Source organism: Babylonia areolata, chromosome 25 (assembly GCF_041734735.1).
Source record: "Babylonia areolata isolate BAREFJ2019XMU chromosome 25, ASM4173473v1, whole genome shotgun sequence".
NCBI classification, from domain to species: Eukaryota; Metazoa; Mollusca; class Gastropoda; order Neogastropoda; family Buccinidae; genus Babylonia; species Babylonia areolata.
The window spans coordinates 30,876,261-30,894,528 of record NC_134900.1 but is presented as its reverse complement, the minus strand read 5'-3'; the positions used below and the strand labels follow the sequence as shown (position 1 = coordinate 30,894,528).

General features: G+C 39.4%; 3 protein-coding genes across 3 annotated transcripts in view; 2 read left to right on the top strand and 1 right to left on the bottom strand.

Moving 5' to 3' along the window:
* Window positions 1-4,162, top strand: part of LOC143299462 (importin-9-like) — a 30,289-nt gene extending 26,127 nt beyond the window's left edge. The window contains exon 25 of the mRNA XM_076612679.1: window positions 469-4,162. Within this exon, the coding sequence (XP_076468794.1) occupies window positions 469-585 (117 nt within the window). The 3' untranslated portion in view covers window positions 586-4,162. The remainder of the gene's footprint in view (window positions 1-468) is intronic.
* A 3,123-nt stretch (window positions 4,163-7,285) lies between these two features.
* LOC143299721 (ragulator complex protein LAMTOR5-like) lies at window positions 7,286-12,079 on the top strand. The gene is made up of 4 exons (XM_076613098.1): window positions 7,286-7,417; window positions 8,845-8,906; window positions 11,058-11,178; window positions 11,852-12,079. The coding sequence occupies exons 1-4, from the start codon at window positions 7,383-7,385 to the stop codon at window positions 11,904-11,906; spliced, it is 273 nt and encodes a 90-aa protein (XP_076469213.1). The 5' UTR covers window positions 7,286-7,382; the 3' UTR covers window positions 11,907-12,079.
* A 4,103-nt stretch (window positions 12,080-16,182) lies between these two features.
* The window catches only part of LOC143299720 (uncharacterized), a 47,078-nt gene continuing 44,992 nt past the window's right edge, over window positions 16,183-18,268 (bottom strand). The window contains exon 17 of the mRNA XM_076613097.1: window positions 16,183-18,096. Coding sequence (XP_076469212.1) covers window positions 17,864-18,096 — 233 coding nt within the window. The 3' untranslated portion in view covers window positions 16,183-17,863. The remainder of the gene's footprint in view (window positions 18,097-18,268) is intronic.

The following is an 18,268-nucleotide window of genomic DNA, read 5'->3' as shown; positions in this document are numbered from 1 at the left end:
GAGAACCATTCCCAGGGCTGGAAAAGTCTTTGAAATATGAGAGAACCATTGCCAGAGCTGGAAAAGTCTTGCAAAAAAAAAAGAAGAAAAAAAAGAGAACCATTTCCTGGGCTGGAAAAATCAAGGGAAACTTACATTCCGCCATTTAGAGTCTGGAAAAGTCTTGGAATTTCAGCAACCTTTGATCAGTACCTTTCAGCACAAAGCAAGCATATAATAAAAATAAAAACATTCATCTAAGAGCCTAATGCATTTCAAATAAACAAATGTTTTGGAAATCGAACGATACTGAGATATCCAACAAATTTCTTAAGCCAGCAGAGTAAGCAGGTGAAGTTGTTTTTTTTGGTTTTTTTTTAATAATTCAGTTTAGTTTAGAAAACAGTCTTGTTTGGGGAAAAAAATTAGACTTTGGGTCACATCTGTGACAATCCTGCAAGTGTCAACATGATCTTTATTGTTCTCCAGGCGTACCTGACAGAGTTCCTTCAGACATTATCGACAGACAACTGCTACAGTTTGTTCAGCGCCCACCACAACCCCGCCGAGGTTCAGGTGCTGCGTCACATCAGCATCAATGTGTGACCTGTCCGTCTGTCTGGGTCCCCAGCCTCCACGCCGCTGTTCCTGTTGTTCCAAGCTCTCTGTGTTGTGATGTGTGCGTTCTGGGAAAGCCTGGAAGAACGATCACATTATTCCTCTTTGCTTTTGGAGTATTCACCTTCAAACCCCCCTCACCCCCACCCCCAAGTTTATTCTTCTCATTGCATTTCTTTGTACAGAACGGTAATGATGAAAAATAATAACTTTTATGGGTTTTTTCTTTTTCTTCTTTTTTTTTAAAAAGTTTTATTCAGATTGGTTTGAGTCATGCAATGATCCTTAGTTGTACAAAGAGCTGTCATGGTTGAGATTCATAACAGGGAGTTAAGGTTTTATCACATGCCATGAGTAGTTTTTACCATGTTTCTCCTGTGTTATTTAAATCTTTTTCTTCCGTGGGTTCTTTTATAAAGAATTAACAGGAGGAGAGAATGATAACGGTGCCTGTGGAAAACTCAGTACTTTGATACATGGTTACACAAAATGACAAATGAAATACAAGTGTGCAGCTGTTGATTATTGTATACGTGTGTGTGTGTGTGTATAAGCGGTGTGTGTGAGGTTCTTAGAGACCTGTATTAGAACTAGGCTGTAGATGCAAACCATGGGCAGTATTAGTTCATAATGATTATTAAAGTGTTTCAAAACAAAAGTTGTGTTTGTTTTCTTTCTTCTCTTGTTTTAGGCTTCAATTCTTCATGGAGAGTTAGCAGCTGAGAACAGCTGACAAAGCTGTCAGCTTCATGCCTTTAATGACAACTCCTGTTTTTGCTACTGTAACCATACAACACCCCGCCCCCACCCCTGTTCTGGAATAGCCATATTTGTCATGGAAAATTATAAAAATAGAGAATTCTGGATGTTAGAACTGTGGATCACATGTTGCAGAAAAAAAAAAAAACACACACATGGGGGCACCTTTTTTCACGGGTGGACAAACCTGATAGTGGATGGGAAGTTGTTACTAGAACAGTGTGCACATGCGCTCCAGTCCATAACTGACTACATTAGAGCCAAAGTAAAGAGAATGTGTGCTGACCGCAAAAGATGGCAAGTTGTCACAAGTGAATGTGTGAGACTGATGAAGATGCCCCCCCCCCAACCCCCACCCCTCCTCCCACACACACCCCTCTGGAAAAAGAAACAAACAAAACAAAACCAAAAAAAATGGAGCTGCCAGGCTTTCACTAGTTTCAGGAAAAAACGCAATAACCTGGGATAGAGAAGCATCTCGCATGATTAGAAGACTTTGGGGTAGACATGCATTTTTTTTTCAGAATTTAGATTGAGTTTAGAGGAGGAGCCGGGGTGGCTAATTTTCTTTAGGTTCTCCCAGACATGCAAACTATCTCAGGTCAACGTTAAGAGGCACATCCAAGGTTTATGTGCATGAATTTGACTGCACTTCTGCCTAATGTTCTTTTCCAGGGTTTTCTTCTTCTTCAGAATTTACAGGATCAATGTTGTTGATGTTTTCAGCCTGATGTGACCTTGTGTGGTTCGCCTGGTGAAGGCTCATTTGTTTGTATGAACGCATTCACATGTGTGCACACACACACATAGCCATAACATTACGTGCGTGTGTGTGCCCGCAACATTAAAAAAAATTTTTTAGAACTCCAGAACTGGTTTGGTTGGTTTTGGCACAGCTGCTAGAAAAGGCTGTGTATTACTGAAAGTCCAAGCCTTGGGCCATGTGATATTGCAGTTTCTCTTTCTGTCTGCTGTGGTGTTTTGTTTCTCTCTCATATTCACACACTTGCTCCCAAAATGACAATCAATATGTTTAGTGCCGTTTTATGTCAGGTTTTTTTTTATTATTTAAAAAAAAAATTTTTTAGTGTGTGCAACAGTTAATAGGTTATTGTGATTGGAATTAATCATGTCAGTCCCTTGTGCTTGTTGCTTTCTGATAGTGGATGTTAAAAGTTGAAAATTCTGATAATTGAAGAAAAAAAAGAAAAGTGCACAAAGGGCCTGATGGTCAATTCATACATTGGCAGCAAACTAAGATTGCAGCTTGACAAATACAGTGTATGTTTCTGTCCCATGAGGTTAACTCCATAGAACGACACAAGGTGCGGCGTTGCGCATGTGTAGGTTGTCAGGCCACTTAATACAGTACCCCGAGTACTGATTTATCTATAACACCCGTTTGCTTACCTTTGACAAAGTATGGATATTTACGTACTGCAGTGAGCACGTTCAGTTTCGCTTTCTCAATTACTTGGTGCTTTTAACTAGTTGGCTTTAGCCTCTGCTTTGTCAGTGTTCTCAAGGGGATTGAGCGTGTTATTGATGACACTGCGCGTTTTGTGTATGAAGTATGGCTTTGACAGTGCACTCAGCTGTTGTAGCGCTGGTCTACTAAAACTACTGTACAGCTGCACTATTGGAATACAAAGTTTTAACAGGAGAGGCTGGGAATGTGAATGATCAGGGTTAACTGTTTTTAGCGAGGCCAGAATGTGAACGAATGTCTGCCAAAACAACCGAGCTGCATCCTGATTGATAACTTTATTTTTTGTGTGGATTTCTCTTCAGTGTGACACTCAGTATGTTCAGTAAATGTTTGTTATATCAAACAGAATTTCAGAAGAGAAAAATTCCTTCTGTGGTAGGGGTGGGTCCATTCTGTGCAGAGCATCTTAAATGATGGCAGTTGGGTCTTGTGCTCAATTCTGCCTTCTGCTGCCTAAAGCAGCCCCAGATCCCATTTTTGGCTGGTTAAGTCTTCACAAGGTCCTTTACATACCCCCCACCCAACCCCCCCACCAACACGCACACACGCAACCATATTATTAGTGCCAACTGCCATATGCAATGTTTGAAACACATGCTGATCAGTGGGATAACCTTCCATGTTTGGGTTTCTGATTTTTGGGAACGGTTGAAACACTCGGTGAGCAGTGATCAGAAATGGGGTAAACCAGGCTGTGTGAAAAAGCAGTAGACTATTTCACTGATAAATAGTGCTGCCTTCATATGTGCATGAGCAGGATTAGCTCTCTTGTAGGATTAGCCTAAAAATCCTAGTTCTTGTCCATATTTTTAATGATAATTTATTGATGTAAGTGAATCTGGTCACCAGCAAGTCTTTTAATCACTTGTACATGAATGTCTGTTCATTGAAATGTGTGGGAAATGTGCATGGTGCATGTCCATCGGTGAGATTACAATGTTTTGGAGAAGGGGGAGAAACTTATTTCCAGGTATTTTCTGACACCATCTATCGTCACTAGCATGTTGTACAGTTCAGTTTGCTGTAGAACACTTGACCTACCTTGTTAATATTTTTCAATGTTTCAGCAATAAGTAAGTATGTACCTCTTATCCAGCTTAAGATGCATAAATGCTTCACTAAGAATGAATAATTTGAGAAATGATTTTCAGATGTGATACTGTGTGAACTGGAGAGCTAGAAAGAAGCATTGACTGGACATCCATAATATCAGGCAGGGATTGGTTTTTTTCTCAGCATTTTAAGCAAGGTCTAGATGTGTCATAACACTATGTCAGAAAGGGTGGACATTCATGCAATAAAGGAAAGTGTTACTGATGAATTGTTTGCAAACTCTGGTTGTTTACAGTGCAGAGGGGTTTGGCTCATGTGTTCTTTGTGGTGTCTTGTATTATTTCTTTGTCACAGCACCTTTCTCTGTGTGAAATTAAGATCACAAGTTTTCATCAATCAATGATCATCAAAAGTACACTTTTCCAGGATTGTACCAGACCTCAGTTGATTATGCAAGGTCAAAAAGAAAAGTTGGATGTCAGTACTTATTGGATACTCTAAATTATCATTTTATGTGAGATGATCAGATGTGTCCAACCATTTCTGCAGCTGCTTGAGAACAATACATGAATATATAATATTCAACACCAAATTTGTTACTCCAGAACCTGATGGTTTATGGTACAGTGTAGTTATTAGAACACAAAACTGATCTGAAGTCTTTACAAGTGAATAATTTCTTACCACTGTAAGGAGGCATATTCGACATGTCAGCATCAAACTGCTCTCGTTCATTAGTTCTAGAGTTGAACTGTCGAACAGCAGCAACAACCACAAACAACATTTCACTCTTAAAGTTATACTCTTGCTGGGGACTTTCCAATTTCCATACATATTTCATTACAGGTCAAAATACCATGAGCACAAACCATCTTTTACATGTATTATCCCACCTCTCACCTGGTCAGGAAAACATTTCCCTGATATTTTGTGTGTCTATTATTCCATAATAGGTTTGAATAAGGTGTTCCACAGGCTTGCTTTTCAAGATCTAACCACGTTTACAAAACAGATTTCCAAAATTGGGAATTAACCAGATATATATACTTAAATGCAGTACTTTTTACATTTGCGAAAAACACACAAATTGAATGCACTAAAATTTGCAAGTATTTCAGGACATATAAACCCGTGTTGTCCTGCATTACAAAGACGTGCCATCCACTGCAAAAGGAATATTGGTAACATTTGTCTAACGTCTGTCATCTTAAAACCCTACTGTTCAAAACCACATTATACAACACTTACTTTAACTTTCTTGTAAGCTTTTTCTGCTGCAGTTCTGTTTATGCCAGAAAAATCTATAGAGCATTGTATTGATCTTGATGAAAACCTTTTCTGAAATATGAAAGCCTGAATTTTGTGAATTATTCAGGAAACTAGTGGGGTTTTTTTTACAATGTGCATTTTTCCTATAAACTTAAGATCTCTTTATCCCCTGAATGAATAACTTTTGATATTCTCAATTCTAAAATCCCAGTTCTCTTTTAAAAAGGATGCACAATTATTGCTGGCATAAAAATACTAAGATTTTTTTTTTCTCAAAAGAAATCGTGAAGAGAGTGAACGAAAGTTTATAGGAGCAAGTTAGGAACCATTTAGGCATCAGGTTTCTCATTATAATGTAGAAAGTCTGCATGAATTGTCCTTTCGTTCAAAAGTTCTTGCAGAAGGTCACAGTGGGTCCAGAGCCAAGAGATCCACCATGGACATAATTTTCTCACTCGGGCAACCTAATTAAGGAAAAGAGCATGGAAGAGAGGAAACCTGTATGTTACCTTCATCAGTTTGTGAAAGACCATTGGCCTTGTCATCAGAAATGGCCTCATTCAGATCTTGGCCAGGACAAAAAAAATGTTGCCCAACCATGCTGCTCTGCATCACGAACTCGATGAGTGTCCATATTATGGTTCTCTGACCTGGTCAGCATCTGTGGTGGAATGAAGTAGGGATGTGCTGTGGCCCCCACACTGCTTGACATCTTCAGTGTTGAGAAATGCTTTTGGTTAGGCCTTCGATGGTACAAGGTACCTACCTACACAGCAGATCAAATTGCAACTTTCTGAGACTCGGCCAAATCCAAAAATACTTACAAGACCTCTTTGCTAACAACCCAGTTCTAGCACTCACACAGCACTCAGAAGACCTAAAACAGTGGAGCCAGTCCACTGCAGCATACAGACTTATGGCCTGCCATCAGTCCGAAGTAAAAGCAAGATGCTGGTTGTGGACGACTGGCACAATAGCCGAGTGGTTAAAGCATTGGACTGTCAATCTGAGGATCCCGGGTTCGAATCACGGTGACGGCGCCTGGTGGGTAAAGGGTGGAGATTTAACGATCTCCCAGGTCAACATATGTGCAGACCTGCTAGTGCCTGAACCCCCTTCGCGTGTATATGCAAGCAGATGATCAAATATGCACGTTAAAGATCCTGTAATCCATGTCGGCGTTCGGTGGGTTATGGAAACAAGAACATACCCAGCATGCACACCCCCGAAAACGGAGTATGGCTGCCTACATGGCGGGGTAAAAACGGTCATACATGTAAAAGCCCACTCGTGTGCATACGAGTGAATGCAGAAGAAGAAGCTGGTTGTGGACAGACCACCATCAGCTGGAAATGGTGCACACATTCCAAAACCTGGTTTACATAAGCATGGGTTACCTCTCCCCACAGATTGAATGGAACAGATGCACCAGAAAAGCTGCCACAACACTCTACAATGTCCAGAAGAATCACTTCATCGATGATGCTGAGTGCACCAAAGTTGACTATGACAAGGTCTTTGCAGAGACATTATATGCATCTGGGTGTGACTGGCAATGATTTCTTTTCTGCAGATGGGGTACAATATGCACATGCAGTTTGTGGAGGTAAGGCCATGGCAGAGCTTGAAAATGTGGCATTTGATTTGACTGCCTTCTAGTGAGACTGCATGGAGAGTAGACCACTGGAAGTTGTGTCAGACCCATCCTTAAACTGCAGTTTGCCTCAGTAGTTTTTCAATATATATATGTAATTATGTGTGTGTGTGTGTGGTTTGGGTTTTTGTGTTTTTTTTTGTGTGTGTGTGTGTATGTGTGTTGGTTTGTTTTTTTTTTAATAGCATGTTTGTTTTTTCTTAGGTGGAATGAGGAAACGCTGAAAGGAAAATGAACTCCGACCTTCCAGGCAGAAAAAAAACAAAAACAAAAAAAACCCATGACATTGTCTCAACAGATCGATTGGCTCAGGTCCTGATCTCTCCCCAATACCTTTAAGCAATAGATCTATTTATCGTTGCATTATTTTCACACATAACGTATTTATTTGATCCAATAGTCTGTTTTTGGTCTGTTGTGTCGACGTCTTCTTACGGCTGCTGCATGTATAGCCAATACATCTAATTTTCTCTTGGCACGAATCAAAACACCACGTGACATCGGTGAACGTGCGAGAACCGTCTGCTTGGCAGCTGATCAGCTGAGTCCGGTGACTGCGAAATGGAGAGAGCAATAGAAAGACAGCTGGACGAAATGTAATGAAATCGTTTATTACTTCAATATTCATTCTTCGGCCCACCCCCATACAACTTTGACATCAGAATGCCGTTCATTTCGTCATATTCATGCGAAGCACCCGAGCTTGCAAGAAAGCAGTTTTATTATTATTATTTATGACAGGAGTGACAATTCACTTCAAGTTCTCTGACGACAAATAATTATATTTATAGTGCTGAGAAGCTCACTCTTGTATATGAACTGTGATAAAACTTTTGTAATTTCCTTTTTTTTTTCTTCAGTTCTGAGACCAGTACCGAAAGAACACTTCTTTGCACTTGCAGACGATATTTTGGACCTGGAAGACAACTGCACATCATCAATAGTGCACCGATTGGATTTCTAACAAAATTAAGTATAGCCCTCGAAAAACAGCCGAAAACCTGGGAAAGTGGGTCTAAACATCTGCTGGTGGTAAAATCGCTACAGCTGTGCGCGAAAATTATCGTTATAATCATGTCCGTATGATACTAAAATAGGAAAATGCAAATGTACAACCGACAATGGATGGATAAAAACAAAAGTTTTCATTGGATTTCATTAAGATCTCCAGTCCCACCTGATATTCAAAACTACAAACGACAACTACACAGGCATAAAGATATATTCTTTTCAGGGAAGAGTTTTGCAAAGGCAGAACTGCAGAGGAATAGCAGAATGAAATTTACAGTAATCTTGGTACGATTAGGGTAACTTCGATGCATTGAAACTGCTGCATTGTTGCCTGGAGCAACTAGTTGACCAATGGATCACAGAACTCCTAGCCATGCCTTATAGAGGATTTTATGTTTACAATGGAGTCATCTTTCATGATTTTAGTCAGTACAGTGAACTTGGTTTTTTTTTGTTGTTTTTTTCAAACTTGAAACACTTGACTTGGTTGATCACAAAGCGTGAAGTTTGGTCCATTGCAGTGGTTTCCATAAGAAACTGCAGAATGACTGCAGATGGTTTTCACAAAAACTTGTTCAAACAGTAGATGAACATGTATGCATTACCTGGATGTAATTAGAACATCACAAATTTATTTACATTATCATGTTATAAGCAGCATATAATTGTCAGGTAGAAACTGTCCCAGTTTGAATTCCACAGAACACATAGACCCATGGATGATAGGACATGTAGAATCACAGGTGGAGTGTGCAGCTTTTAGTCTTTTTAAAAAGTAAGTCGTAATAACAGATAAAATACATTACAAGCCATTTCCCACCATTCCACCCTGGTGAATAATTTGTTAAAATATTGTATTGCTCATGAATCTGAAGAAGTCTGGATGTACCTGTAGTGTACTGTGCACATATTGTGATGGTTGATAGTAGGCCAGGTAGGAATGAAAAGGAAACAGCAAACTGCCCCAGAAGTTAGAATGATTATAATGTATATTGTCATTGTCTTGTTGCAGCTGCCGTGCACCAGGAATGCAGGGTGCCATCTGTGTGGATAAAAATGGTCTGACATTAGGGGGTGAGTTGGTTTTGTTGACAGTGTTCAATTGTACACCAGATTCCTCCATCGCTGTTAGGTGTATGTATGTCAAAGCCTGAGTCTCTGCAGATGGTTTCCCCAGTGTCAGTCCTTTATTATTTTATTTTTTTATCTTCCTCTCTGCATTCCTCCCCCAACAGTCCACAGTCCACTGGAGGATTGTTTTAGCAAGGCCATTGGTTCTTGTTATGAGGTCATACCAACATACATCTCTTTTCTTTAACTGAAGTATGGAACCATTCTCCAGTAATGCCTTGTGTGAGTACTGCACCGGTCATTTTGAGGATATATTGTGAACCTGCCCACAGAAAAACTTTTCTGTGAGCCCTACCACTTCCTTGGAAGATTGTTTACTGCTAAGGTGTATCTAGGGCATGCAGAACACCTGTGGCATTTAATTTTTTATAAGTCCGATCAGAGGTTTTCCTGGTACTGGTAACCGTGTAACCCAGTATTACCTGCCACATGTATGGTTAGTAAACCCAAGAAGAAAATCAGCTCTGGAGATTGATGGGCCAGAACACTTGTGCTCCCAGTTGTCGGTCTGAGAAACTAACCATTTTGCCACAGCAGCTGGTCGTTTTTTTGTTTGTTTGTTTGAAACTGACCATGATGCAGATCTGCACACAATATTTCATAGATATCAGTCCAGCAGTTTACAAAAGGTAAATACTGAATTATACAGTTCAGTTGAGTACAGTGGCAGGGTGCAACAGCTGAATGTTTGAAGCATTGGACTTCAAATCTGAGGGTCCTTGGTGGGAATCCCAGTCACAGCACCTGATGGGTAAAGGGTGGGGATTTTCCTGATCTCCCACGCTAACAGATGTGTAGACCTGTTATTGCCTGAAGCCCCTTTGTGTGTATACGCATGCAGAAGATAAAATATACATGTTAAAAAAAGTTAAAGATCCCATAACCCATGCCAGCGTTAAGTGGTTTATGGAAACTTCATCTCTGTTCATGGGCTGCAACTCCCATGTTCACTCGTATGTATACGAGTGGGCTTTTTATGTGTATGATCGTTGTTACCCCGTCATGTAGGCAGCCATACTCTGCTTTCAGGGGTGTGCATGCTGGGTATTTCTTGTTTCCATAACTCACAGAACACTGACATGTATTACAGGATCTTGAACGTGCATATTTGATCTTCTGCTTGAGTATACACACGAAGGGGGTTCAGGCACTAGCACAGTAGCAGGTCTACACATATGTTGACCTGGGAGATTGGAAAAATATCCACCCTTTACCCACCAGGCGCTGTCACCAAGATTCAAACCCGGGACCCTCTGGGCCTCAGATTGAAAGTCCAGCGCTTTCACCACTCAGCTGTTGCGCCCATCGTTTATGGAAACAAAAACATACCCAGCATGCACCCTGGAAAATGGGATATGTCTGCCTACATATTGGGGATACAAACTGTCATACACGTAAAAGCCCAGTCATGTATACAAGTGAACATGGGAGTTGTGGTCCTTGAATAAAGAAGAGGAAGTTGAATACAGTACAGTTCACTTCAGTCCTCATCATTAATGCTCAGCACAGAACACTGCATTGGTTTACGGGTTGACCTTGCAAGCCAAGCCTGTGCTGCCATGTAAGCAGTCGTACTCCGTTTGTTTGAACAAGGATATTTTATTTATGCAGACCATGGCTCAGTATGAATGGAATCAAAACAAACTTGAGTCGAGGCTTATTTTCATCATGATTTCACTTTGGTTTCTTGCCATAGTGTGTCTTTTGTGTATATGTCATTGTGTGTGTGTGTGTGTATCTTTCATATTGTTCTATTTTTATTACCCATTTGTTCACTTTGTAAATTTCTTCTTTTTTTATGCTGTTCCCCCCCCCTCCCACACACACACATACACAGACAGATAGATGCACAGATAGATAGATACACAGTTAGATAGATAGATATTTTATTATTTGATAGACTCTCAAAGACTTACCAGCGTAATTAGATCTAAGCATATGTCAGGCATCTGCTTCCTGTTGTGTATGTATGTGTGTGTGAAAGCAGATGTTGTGTGGCATATATATGTGGATCATTCCATCTCCTTAGAACTGAAACCAGCTGACACAATACAAGAAAGGATAATACACACACATGTGTTTTGCTGTTTTCAGTTAGAGGCCGAATGTCCCCATCCACATCAGGACCTGTGTCCTCCCTTGGTCAGCTGGCGTCCACTTTGCACAGTGTGGAAAGCCAAAAGCCTGTTGTGGTGGTGGAATCTCAAATGGGGGGGTGAGCGACTCCTTTGATATTGTTGTTTTCTCTTCATGTGTCACGCTGTTGTGCTTGTAGTTAGGGCAGATCGGGGTTCTCTGCTATGCTGCTGGTAACCATGTAAAACAGTGCTACCTTCCACATGTGGGGAGTGAACCCAATAAGAATAAAAATTTATGAGCAAAGATTTTCTTCAGAAATGAAAAAATCAGTCATAGTAGATCAACGTCAAAAACATGTTTATAAATATACGGAAACAAAGCTACTATATTCATAGAAAAATATAACACATATAATGGATCTGGTTTTCTATGACTTTAAAAAGAAATTGCTTTTGTATTATGTAATATGTGCAGAAAACTGAACACCTTGCATTATATTGTATGTCAGTACATGTGAAGCATTAATTTTCATATGTAACCGTATAACTATCATATTATTAACAGATTTAAAAAAAACAAAAAAAAACATGAATGCTTGACTTTTTGTTTAAAATTTTGATGCATGCCTTATGATATGTTATGATAACCGTAATATGATATTTCATTATTACTATTATTATAATATGTTGCACTTTGTTTTCTTAAAAACAGAATGTAAAGAAAAATTGAAGACATGCCTTATAATCCACAGCACCTTGTAGTCAGTGAAATATGGCAACTAAATAAATTAATGTGAACATTTGTTTCAGAAAAACTCTGATAAAGGAGGGGGATGGGATTACAACTGCGGTCTTAAGGGCATGAAATTTCCAGCTTTCCCTGTGGTTGATTTGCCTGACCTGTTATCATGATCTAGAAAATGGACAATGTGATTCCAATGTGTGCATATGTTTTGCTTTTTTTGTGTTTTGCCCTCGTAAATGAATGCTGAAATGCGAATAAAACAGAATGCAGTGGAGACATTGCATTTAATTCTTGTACATGTTTTGATTCATTATTTGGAGTATTTGTGGTTTGTCAGCATCACTCAATACACTTTCAGTTTCAAGGAAGAAATAGACAATATGATTCCAATATGTGCACATGTTTTGCTTTTTTGTGTTTTGCTTGTGTAAATGAATGCTGAAATGCAAATAAAACAAGAATGCAGTGGAGACATTGCATGTAATTCTTGTACATGTTTGATTTATTATTTGGAGTATTTGTGGTTTGTCAGCATCACTCAATACACTTTCAGTTTCAAGGAAGTGTCTAGGCATTCTGGCTGATCCAGAAACACTACACATATGCTCGCAAAAAACAAAAAGGAAAAAAAGGAGCAGATGTCTGACTCACATAAACCCAATACACTGGTCAGGTCTTGAGAGCCTACCCAAGGCTTGTGCAAAACAAGCATAGAATATACAGTCAGTTACAGTGAAACAATATGTGGTTGTTGAAGTATGTGAAGAGGTTTGAATTGAGCAACATTGACTTGAGAAAAAGCTTATACAGAAAAATACACACCATTGTTTATCAAATTAACCAGAATATCATGTTTTAGTGCAATGGAGACACAGTATGCACACACACAAACACAGAAGAGCAATTCGACATTTGTTTTTCACTTTATTTACAATGTCTTAATGTGTTGACATAAAGCAAATATTGAAAACAAAACCAAATTACTTATCTGTAGATACACTGTTATCCATTTCATGTTGAGCTCATCACTTAATTTTTATACCTAGAATATTTTGTTAAATGCTCCAATCACAGGTCTTTTAACACTTTTGCTGCCAGGAAAATAAAGATTTAAGTGAAATCTATTTGCCAGGGTTTTTTCACAGAACGGGTATAAATTTTCAAAAAATTCTGTACTCTTTGGAGAAAGACCCATAAAAGTATATATTTTCTGAAAGGTAAATGACTAAAGAATACAAAACACATGTTTTCCCATTTTATATATTTTTAGTGACATGCTGTTGTTTTGAAATCAGTGTTTTGTTTTTTGTCACATTTTCAACTTGTTCATTACAAACATTCGGTAATTTGCACTAAAATATCGTACTTCTGGACAAATGGATATCTGCACATACAAAATCATACTAGAACAACCACAATAAAAAATATAAAAAAGACAAATACACAATGCAATGTGACTCCAACAAGTGACAATATGGATGTGAGGCCATGCCTCCTCAGTCTCCAGCTCCCTCCTCTTCACCCCTCTCACACGGTCACTTTATCCAGTTCTCATCAGACCTCGTTGACTGAGTGTCAAGAAAATCGCTCACACTTTGTCCTGCTAATAATTCTGTCACTTTTCTGTCGTTTGCTACAGCTGTACACAGTACAGCCAGCATCACTCAATCATAGTCGTATTTTTGCCACTTTCTTGGTTGCTCCCTTTCTTTTCTATCAAATCGTCCTATAAATGTTCACTGTCTTCTCTTTCGAATTTACGCTTCAATTCTTTCTGAGCATCAGCTAAAGAAAGCAGTCTTGGTTGATTTAGTTCACCACGATCACATGTCTTGAGCATGGCGTCAGTCTGACATTATGTTGAGCGAGCGAGGAGAGGAGCCGGGTAAACACTGCGGCAGTAACCCAACCAAAACGTTCAAATGAGGACTGCCTCATGACGTAGATGGTGTTTCTAGCTATTAATAGAATCTAGAAAGATTCCTCAAACTAAAACTACAAGTATTTTAGTCAACGAACTGAATGCTAACCAGGGAAAAGCCAGAATATTTTGATGATAAGTTATCTCGTCATTGTGGCAGCAAAGTGTACATGCTTGAGCTGACGAGTTATCTTGTCATGTAGGCAGCCTAGGGGTTAATAAGCTGTTAAGTTTCCAAGTTGTCATTCAAACATATTCAGAAACATTTTCACATCCCCATTTGGTGGTTTTAGCCACACAATGCTACATCTAGTTTGACATTAAAAAAAGGGGGATTCCCCCCATAGAATTACATCTAATCTAACATACTTAGCATGACCCACTGATGAAGACTAGGGCAAGGGTCTGATTCCTGTTCTGTACAACTTCCCCACTTACGTGGAGAAATGAAAGGTGCAGTTAGTGACCCCCCTTAGTATATGACTCCCTCCTGTGTGCCAATGCAGTGCCTCCTTCTGTGAAATACAGCAGCCATTGGTTAAGCATTCCACTTCAGATTCAGTGTTCACCACTGATCAGGTTTTGAGGATCCATTTCAGCATGGTGTTTTGCCCTTTAGTCCAATTTTCCTCAACATCCAGACGTGAATGGGTTCCCGACTTTGGCTGGGGAAGGTTGAAACGGCGGAAGGGGAGGTTGGGCCACACCTTTCTGTGCTAAGCCCTTGACAGTGATTTTTAATTCTGTTCCCATGGCCACAACAAGCTATGGGATCTTCAAGTTTCCAACTTATGCTACCAAGTATGTGCTACCTGAATTTAGTAGGTTTTTTTTGTTTTGTTTTGTCTTTTCTTTTTGACAGGATGGAGTTTTTAGCAGGCAATATGAACGTCAAATCATTTTGAACACTTGTTTTCTAGTCTGCAGCATGGCATGTATGTATGTGCACATCAGCATGTATGTGTATACATTTGCAGGGAAACACATACCATGCCAGTCTGGCTTCTGTATTCATGAATCGAACCACTGAGTTTATTTTTTTCTTTGGTGTTTTGCACCTTACCTACCTACAGTGAGGTAGCTAGGTATTTGTATTTTTTGTATACCTTCAGCCATGATTCTAATCAAATGCCAATGACATACCTACTTCATTAGTACTCTTGTAAATAAAATTTATGTTTTAAAGCATGGTTTTAATCAAATACTAATAATTCATCTAACTGTTGGAAGCAACAACACATTGGGCATAAATGCATTGACACACAGTGCAAAAATGTTTCAGTATTTACATGAATATTTCAAACAGCAATTTTTGGGAATATCACTACAAATTCAGATTCTAATCAAATGCCAATGACATACTTACTCCATTAGTACTCTTGTAAATAAAATTTATGTTTTAAAGCATGGTTTTAATCAAATACAAATAATTCATCTAACTGTTGGAAGCAACAAGACATTGGGCATAAATGCATTGACACACAGTGCAAAAACGTTTCAGTATTTACATGAATATTTCAAACAGCAAATTTTGGGAATATCACTACAAATTCAAAGAAACATGTAAAATGTGCCAGACCTTGTGAATAAAACAAACTTACAGGGGAAAAAAAGTTTTCAAAACAGAAAAAAAAAACACAAAAGGGAAATAAAAGATGAAAGACAACGATAAATATTCCAGTGAATAATTCCATTAGAAGAAAAGCTGGGTTAAAAAAACAAACAAAAAAACAACAGTCCTCAAGACTTAAACCTTTTGTGTGTAAGTTCAGTTAGCATATCTGGATACAAGAAAACAGAAGAAAAAAGTTACACATTTTCTATAGCCTGATGACTCCTGACTTTTGCTTGCTGTGATGACTCATGACTTTAGCTTGCTGTGATAACTTTACTTGAAAATTAGCAATGTAATAATTTTTGTCACAGATTTCTCTGTATGACATTTGGGCTGCTGTCTCCGGTCCGGGGAGAAAGAGTCACTACAATACAGTGCCACCCCCGTTCTTTTTTTTTTTCTCCATTTTTTTCTGTCTGCAAGTGCAGTCACTTTATTATCAAGTGGATTTTCTACATAAATTTGTCAGGGACACAACCCTTGCGTTGTCATGGGTTCCTTTACATGTGCTAAGTACATGCTGCACATGGGACCTCAGTTTATCTCATCCAAAAGACTAGAACCAAGACCACCACTCAAGGTCTAATGTTAGGAGAAGTGGGGGGAGTAAAAAAAAAACACTTGAAATCTTGGTCCATATATGGGATCTGAACACATCTATTTATTTAGTTAGTTATCTATTTATTTCTATTTTTATTTTTGTACACTTATAGTTGACTTCATTAAGTTTTTGCACCTTATAAATATTATTATTAGTAGTAGTAGTTCTTTTTTCTTTTTTTTTTTGTATTTATCTATTATTTATTTATTTACTTATTTCTTTTTATTTTATTTTATTTTATTTATTAAAAAAAAAAAAATTTTCTCAAGGCCTGACTAAGCGCGTTGGGTTACGCTGCTGGTCAGGCATCTCTGCTTGGCAGATGTGGTGTAGCGTATATGGATTTGTCCGAATGCAGTGACACCTCCTTGAGCCACTGAAACTGAAACTGAAACAGGCACATCACTCCACTGAGTTACAACAACAGGCCAGCCACAAGGGAAGACCTATATCATTCCCCTTCCCTCCACACCAGTTGAATGGGACAGCAGGCAGGCAGGGTAGATCTGCACAGTGCTCTGCCCCTTGTGCACTGTGTATCGGCTGTCTTATTTCAATTCCATCATTTGCCTTCTGCATGCCTTTTATCTTACTGTATTTTAATGTATTTACTTTTTTTGTTGTTGTTGTTGTTGTATCTTGTTTGATTATCTTATTTCATCTTATTTTATCATTTGCCTTCAGCATAATTTTCATTATATTGTATTTTAATATATTATTATTTGTTTTATCTTGTTTGATTATTTTATTTTGATTTTATGTTACTGTTTTTTTACAACCCTACAGTTGGCTCTATAGGCCTGACCAGCATGTTGGGTTCATACTTGGGTCTGGTATTTATTCCTTTAAATTTTTTAAATTTTTTTAAAGTAGATGTGGTGTAGCATATGTGTGTTGTTCATCTGTCAGCATGACAAGGACCATCTTAGTCATCATGGGGCTGGGGTTGTTGGGGTCGGTGAATGAGGGGATGGGATGGATTACAAAATGACCTGCACGTAGCATGTATTCGTCAGTCCACACCCTTTGACACCACCTTAAAACTGAAAACTGAAACTGAAATTCAGCTACAATAAACAAAGTTGTTGGGTTTTTTTGCAAATCCAGAGAGTTGATATGTACAATATTTACAAGGCCATCACTATATGACCCCCTCATCCGAAACTGCCACTCTTAGCTGTTGGTCTTCACCCCCACCTCCCCCATCCCGACCCCCCTTCTTCTTCCCTGCCACCCCCAACAAACAGACTGCCAGTTAATGCAATCTGGAATCCATCCATGATCTGTTTGCTGTTGGATGGACCCATCTCCATTCAGTGCCTTAACCTTTAGCAGCCGTGTCTACCTGTGTTGGCAGGCAGGTTTTCTCCTCCCAGCACACATCTGCACCATGTGGCAGGCAGGCAGAATCTTCCCTGCTGCCCTGGCTGTCAGTCTGGGCAGTCATAGAAACAAAAAATTCCTACATGTGCCAGTGTATGGTCTGGGGGAACTATAATTATAATAATAATCATGATTACATTATAATTATCTTTGGGGTTGACTGCAGTTTGAAGACCTTGCTTTGGATGCTGCGCAGTGGTGCCAGGTGACCACAGCGGTCTTGGAACAAAAGGAACCAGCCAGTGGGTTTCCCCCGTTGCCTGCAGCTGGTTTTTTTCTGTGCCCGAAAAATGTTGGTGAGGAGAAGGGGCGGGTCTATTGTTTCTTACAGTGAAGAGCTTGAAATGATCATTCAAAAGTATCATAAACAGTCTAAAGTTTGCTCTTTCCATTGAAAGCAAATCAGTTAATGACGAAGGTACCACAAAAAAAAAGAAAGAAAAAAAAAGATAAAAGTGGTAAAATTCATCTGTTGCCAGAAACTGTTCGCCGTCAGCGAGTGTGTGTGACAAGGTCATCAGCCCCCAGCCCCTGCAAGCAGCCCACACCAAACAGCACTAGGCACACCTTTCCGAGGTGACCTCCCCGTTGGTCTTTTCGTGGATCCACTGGACGTATTTGGCGACGCGCGTGTAGCCCCCGAAGCAAGCCGACCCGGGGCAGATTTTGATGAGCGGCGGCCCACTGGACAGCCGGACGTGGGCCTTGCTGTTGACGCCGCTGTCTGACTGTCCGGTGTCGGAGGGCCCCCAGCTGACAATGCCCTCCAGGACCCAGCGATCATCCTCATCTGGGAGAGAACAAAGACATATTATCAAGGGGAGAGAACAGTGTATTGATAAGGGGAGATCATTTTTATTTAGGGGAGAGAAAATTGTATTCTCATCTGGGAGAGAACAGATTTATCAAGGGGAGAGAATGGTTTATTATGGGGAGAGAAAATTGTATTCTCATCTGGGAGA

Excerpts from the sequence above, each read along its gene's own strand:
- LOC143299721 (XM_076613098.1), top strand. The coding sequence starts at position 7,383 with ATGGAGAGAGCAATAGAAAGACAGCTGGACGAAAT. Across the intron at positions 8,907-11,057 it reads AAATGGTCTGACATTAGGGG|TTAGAGGCCGAATGTCCCCA; the intron begins GTGAGTTGGTTT and ends TGCTGTTTTCAG. Across the intron at positions 11,179-11,851 it reads GTGGAATCTCAAATGGGGGG|AAAAACTCTGATAAAGGAGG; the intron begins GTGAGCGACTCC and ends CATTTGTTTCAG.